Raw genomic sequence first — 6,757 nt, 5'->3', positions numbered from 1 at the left:
ATGACATCGGTGTGATTAAAAATGTAGTATATTGGAAATTTGAGCACGTCTGGCATTGTTTGATGATAAGGTTATTTGAGTAAGTGATACTTGAACATATATTTAAATTATTATAGTAGTTTGAATCCTTTATAATCATTTAGTGTAGTTAACTTTCTCTTCATCTTTTGGCACTGAAATAGCAATATTTGTCTAGATATGTATACCTGTTTCGCTGCACTTAAATCCACATTAGAAGGTGTGTGTTGATAAAAATAATCGAAATTATGTTCTCCAACTACACAGTGTCCAAAAAGGAAACGGATTAACTGATAACTAGTGTGCCGCATAATAAAAACCGCACAATCGTAAAAACAAAAATAGGAAGCGAACAGAGATTAACAAGACGAGGAGAAATAGTCGACGAGATTGCGGTTAGATTAGGGTAATTGGAATCGCCGTCGTATCCTATGAGCCAATAAAACATCTTTGACGTAATGTCGATACGAAGTTCGTGTGGAAGTTTCATTAGAATACATTTTATCGGTGCCTGGTAAAGACATGCGCTATTACCGTAAGCGTGATACACGTGGAGTTAAAAACACACGCTCGTAGAGCAAAACAGGGAGTGGGGGACGAGACGAGCATTTACTTACACCTCAGTGGGTATTCTAATTGCAGCACATCGTTCAATTTTCCGAGCCACTTATCATTTCCCATTGGGTGAATAACTCTGTTATCCAGTTGGACGCGTTCGTTCGTAAAATGGCGCGTTCACGTGATTCATCGTTAGCACGATTTTATCGACTTTCTTAAAAATTTCTCCTCCGCTCCTCGGGATAGAAAAGAAAAACGAAATCAACCGTGTCAAGCGTAACGACTAGTTCACCTAATGTAAATTACATTTTAAGCTTGTTTTCTTTTTCTATTACCAAGGGAGGATAGTAATTAAATTTGATGAAGTTACGTTTATGTTTTGAAGATGTTCGAAAGTAATTTCAATGGTGGATAAACAGAAGTGAGGACAATTTATGTTTTTCTTTTGTTGATTATCGACTGCGTGTAAGTCGATAGTTCTTTGATATTTTACGACATTGAGAAGAAGGCTTTGTAATCTGCCGTGTTAGCAAAATTTAAAACATTTGCACACTTGAGGTAATACCTCGCTATTGACAGAGCGATTACGATAGATGTCCCACTTTAAAATTTCAATAAGTCCTGGCAACCGTGGACAGTGAAGAGGAGTCTCCTTGTGTTTCATGCCGTACGATGACGAACGAAGGAGAATAATGTAGAAAAAGGAGAAAACATTGAATTTTTATCGACGATCGGTGAAAAAAAAATATGTTCGCGCTAAGGTTGCTAGAGACGAGAGCATTAAATATTCCGGAGGTAGGTTAGACCATTGCCGATTGAGAAATCAAACGGAAGACACGGACGTGGCTCGTCGTTTGTTTGCTGATTGCGAAATGCGGTGTTCGACGTTACGTCAAATTCTGGCTCGATATATTATCGATCATTCAACGAGCCGAATTTTGTTGGTTCATTTATTTACAGATTAAGAAAGAAATGTAAGTACTTCCTACAAATGTTTATTCCATTTTAAGAAGAACGCAATTGAATATCGTAATATCGCGATATCGACTCGGTTTGTATCTACGAGCATGGCAACTGTTACAATAATCGAGATCTTTCAGATCGTTGACACAAAAGTTCACGTTTCACTATTGACACAATTCCGTGTTGATATTTCACCATTATTAAACGGTACACATACATATATCGATCGATACGAAAACATGTATTTTGAAAACTATATTTCTCAAGAAGTGAACATTTAATTTTTATATCGGATCGAAATGTAACTAAATGGAAAATAAATAAATTCTGAGAATTTATTGATAATTTAAAATGTCGTATTAGGAAGCGTTACGTTAAACCGATAAAAATATACATACGTGTATTGAAAACAAACTCACAGCGTGGGCGAACCACAAGGGAATGACTTATATTTAGCTGGTCGTATATTAACGTCGGGTATCGCTTTATTGCAATGTGCTACTCTTGTTCACCCCGGTCACGCTTTCTCCGAGCAGCTCGAGACACGGAGCTCTGCTTTTCCATTTGTACAATCTACAGCAATTACATTTTAGTTCTTTGTGAAAGCGATACTCGTATTCCCATATCGCATCGATTTACAATCGATACACATATCGAAACAATGTTTATGTATTCTGATACATCTTGTCGAGATTTATTTCATCTTTTTTTTTTCTCTTTTTTTTTTGTATCATACAAGATTTTTCAAATTTAATTTCTGTACATAATAAAAGGCTACATATAATTAAAGAAAGTGAAAATTAAATTCGTGCACGATTATAAATGAACGATATATATTTTCTTTTAGTAATCTTGGATTTTTCTTATCGTAGATAACTGATAGTATGGTATTGAGGCTATTAACGTTGGCTAATGTGCAGGAGATTATTTGACCATGGAGCAAGTGATACGTGAAGTGTCAAGGACAAATTTGTCCTTTCTTGCAAACACGATTTGCTCGCTACTTTAGCGACCTCTTCTTTCGTTTCATCTCTATTCTTATATTTTAGATGATCTAACTAGCGATAACTTAAAATAACATTTCTAACAATGATACGTTTAGAAACAAAAATTATTTGGCGTATATGAAAATTTTTACATTTGATTAATTCTTGTTTATGTTGTTATATATGATGATGTTGTAATAGAAAAATTACTAGCACAATATTTGTTTATATGCATATGTAAGTGTGAATTTTATAAGAAACTATACAGCAAAGCACTTATCGAAATTCAAATTTCTAGGAATGAAATCGACTTGTATCGAATATCGATATGAACCATCGACCTATCAGGAAGTTTGCCGAAAGTCGAAACTGTGAAAGCCTGTAATGGCGATCACTAGACGCTAGTAACAGCTGTTCCGACGTCACAGTATTTATTTAAACATAAAATCTGTGTATTTTATTGTCGTTCTAGTAGACTACCTATTTAGTGAAGTTAACAGCGCAAATGAAAAGTTGAAAAAATTAATTTTCAAGCTTGTGTTTCAAGGAAGAAAGGAACCAAAGTACTTCCGAAGTTATAGGTTATAGTGTTGTATTTTTTGTTTTCTTATTGTCTGAACAAGTTTTTAGAAATTTTGCGTTTATAAAAAAATTTACCGACAAACTAAAGAGTCCGTAAAATTGAGCTTCCAAATAAAGACGTGCGAAAATGTCGAACTGGAAGGAAAGTAGAGGCCCGATACCGCCTCGATGGCTTCACTGTCCACGAAAAGCTATCAAATTAATTCAGAATAAGTTTCTCGCTTTCAAGACCCCGCTATCGTCCGCATTCGATAGCCAGGTACCAGAAGAATGTCGTTTCACAATAGATATGCTGTTTGCATCATTAAAGAGTCAAAAGATCAAATTAGGCTTGTGGATTGACCTGTCGAACACTTCAAGATTTTATGACAAGAAAAGCTTAGAAGCATACGGTTGTAAATATTTGAAACTGCAATGTAGAGGTCATGGTGAAACTCCTACTGAAGAACAAACAAGGACTTTTGTGCAAGTCTGCAAAAATTTTATATCGTACAACCCGTTGGAAGTCATTGGTGTTCATTGTACACATGGTTTCAATAGAACTGGCTTCCTTATAATTAGTTATTTAGTAGAAGCTGATGGTACCAGTGTTGATGCTGGCTTAGTAGAATTTGCAGCTGCAAGACCACCAGGCATATACAAAGCTGATTATATTCAAGAACTATTTAGGCGATATGATGATATGGAGGATGCTCCTGATCCTCCACCTAGACCAGCTTGGTGTTTAGAATATGATGATTCTGATAACGAAGATAGGGATGAGGGTCCCAGCACAGACAAAGATAATTATAATCAAGATGTACCAAATAAAAGGAGGAAACGTGAACATAATAATAAAAATCCAGTATTCATGGCTGGTGTACCTGGTGTAACTCCTATTACTGATGATAGGAAGTTAAGTGGAATACAGAGAAGGGTTCAAGATATATGTTCTTGGAAATCATCTGGATTTCCAGGATCTCAACCAGTTTCTATGGATGAAGACAATATTAGATTACTACATGAAAAACCATATGGAGTATCATGGAAAGCAGATGGAACCAGGTTAGATAAAAATATACTTGAAACATTGAAAACAGCTTTAAAATATATGGACTGTATTTATCTAGGTATATGATGATGATACAAGCAGATGGAGAAATTTATTTTGTAGATAGAGATAATAGTGTATTCCAAGTTAATGGAATGACTTTTCCACATTCAAGGGACATATCTAGAACTCTTAGAGATACATTGTTGGATGGTGTAAGTAACTCTTATTATAGTGTTATATGAATTTGAACTCATTAAAGAAGTTATTCATAGAAATGATTTTGTAGGAAATGGTGATTGACAAAGCAGATGGTAAAGAATATCCAAGATATTTAGTTTACGATGTAGTGATGTATGATGGCAAAGATGTTAGCAAATTACCATTCCATCCTGATCGTTTTCTTATCATAGAACAGGAAATTATAGAAGGTAGAAAAAGAGCAATGAAAGAAGGAAAATTGAGAAAAGAAAGAGAACCATTTTCGGTGCGGTCGAAATGTTTCTGGGATCTGACACAAGCTGCTAGTTTATTAAGTGAAAAATTTGCCAAACAACTTGGTCACGAACCTGATGGCTTAATATTTCAACCTTCCAAAGAACCTTATTGTCCAGGGCCTTCTCTAGAAGTTTTGAAATGGAAACCCTTGTCACATAACTCTGTTGACTTTAGATTAAAGATAGTTACAGAATCTGGAGAGGGAATTCTTCCAAAAAAAGTTGGTCATCTTTATGTAGGTGGTATAAAAGAGCCATTTGACAAAATAAAAGTCACCAAACAAATAAAAGACTTGAACAATGCAATTGTAGAATGTAAATATGAAAATGGCCAATGGGTTTTTATGCGTGCAAGAACTGACAAATCATTTCCCAATTCATTTCATACAGCTCAGGCTGTATGCAAAAGTATTATCAAACCTATAACTACCGAACGACTTTTGGATTATATTAAGAGGCATAGATTTGTACAAGATGATTCTGATCTTATGCCACCGCCGCCTAAAAGAGTTCGACAATGAATTAGAGAGTAACTGATTACATGTAGCTTTACCGACATTATAATGTATTTATGATTAAAGAATGATACATTTATCACCGATCATTCAAACGGTTTACAAGCATTAAGTACTTGTACCTAGCCTATTGTACTCGATCAAAGTTGTTTCGATTGCTGTAAAACCTTAAAGAAATTTAAATTGTTCGCTTAATAAAGGAACTTTGTAATAAAATATATGTTTTCGTTTCTTTATTACTTTTCAGATAGGACCGTTCTATTATGGTGTACAAAGGAACTGACTGTAAAGGAAAAAAGATCACTCCGTGTTAATGTCGAATTCGATCATGCAACGTTGGTACGCTGGTCTCCCGATGGTAAAGCTTTCCTCATACACAAAGCTGTAGCAAACACCATTGAAGTTTACAAAATATCTAAAAAACAAGATGGTACCTTAGCTGCTGCAACTAAGGCTTTGGAATTTCCAAAGGTACATATTTGAAAAATAATATTTTTGGTATAATATTCTTTACGTATGATTACCTTTTATGTTATTAATGTTTTAGCGGCATACTGAAGATGTTGTTGGCATGGATATCGCATGTACAGGAAAATACATTATTACATGCAGCAAACTGAACGATCTTGTGGTATGGGATCTTAAAGGTCAGATCCTTGCAAACGTGGAATTACATCTTGGATCGACATATCGAGCACGAATATCACCATGTGGACGTTTCGTCGGCACATCCGGTTATTTTTTGTAATATATTATAATTCATTAAAGCTGAGAAATTATCTTAATAGCAATATTTTATTACGTAGGATTTACTCCGGATGTAAATATATGGGAAGTGATGTTCACTAAATCTGGAGAATTCAAGCAAGTAACAAAGGCTTTTGACCTTGCCGGTCATTCTTCTGGAATACTTGATCTCGCTATCAGTGCTGATAGTAGCAATATGGCTACTGTATCAAAAGATGGAACTTATCGTTTATACGATACAAAAAGTAATAAATTAGATTATATTGTTTCTAGATCAAATCTTTTCCTTGAACCATATTACAGGTATTAATTGATCTATTCACAGTTGAATTTGAGAAAGGAGAAGATCCTCATGTACTTCTAACTGGACAATGGGAAAATACAACAATAGCTAATATTGCATTGTCTCCTAACACTGAAGTTTTAGCAATATCTCATGGATCTTCATTAAGTTTTTATTCTACAATCACTGGCTTGCTGGACAATACCATAGAAGATATTTTTCTGGGTATTTTTACACTCTGTTATATAATTATTAAATTCTAAGGATTCTTATTCTCATAATATGGACATTTTGTAGGACCTATCATGCGCCTAGCTTTCGATGCTGCTGGAGAATATGTTTTAGTTGCTGGAGACAGACATATAAAGGTTTTCCGCAACGTTACTGGTTATCGTGTAGCAATCGAATCCGCGAAACGCAAACTTATGCAAAAGCAAACGTCTGCGACGAAAGAACGCTTGGAAAAACTTATCGAAGATAATATAAAGTTTCTGCAGGCAATGGAAGAGAAGTGTCCTTAATGAATCAATTGTAAAATCCTTTCAAATGGCAAATGATTTTAGGGTTTCATTTAAAAA

The 6,757-nt window shown here is 34.8% G+C and overlaps 1 protein-coding gene across 1 annotated transcript; it reads left to right on the top strand.

Annotated features, from left to right (window-relative positions):
- Positions 1–3,075: 3,075 nt before the first annotated feature.
- Positions 3,076–6,700, top strand: LOC108571697 (mRNA-capping enzyme). The gene is given in 8 exon segments (XM_017933800.1): positions 3,076–4,151; positions 4,217–4,352; positions 4,427–5,177; positions 5,397–5,620; positions 5,697–5,883; positions 5,956–6,141; positions 6,222–6,404; positions 6,477–6,700. Coding segments are annotated over 8 exon segments (2,808 nt in total). The 5' UTR covers positions 3,076–3,234.
- The last annotated feature ends 57 nt before the right edge of the window (positions 6,701–6,757 follow it).

The sequence above is a fragment of the Habropoda laboriosa genome, unplaced genomic scaffold (assembly GCF_001263275.1).
Source record: "Habropoda laboriosa isolate 0110345459 unplaced genomic scaffold, ASM126327v1 scaffold123, whole genome shotgun sequence".
Classification (NCBI taxonomy): domain Eukaryota; kingdom Metazoa; phylum Arthropoda; class Insecta; order Hymenoptera; family Apidae; genus Habropoda; species Habropoda laboriosa.
Note: the sequence above shows the minus strand (reverse complement) of the source record. Positions and strands in the feature narration are given on the sequence as shown.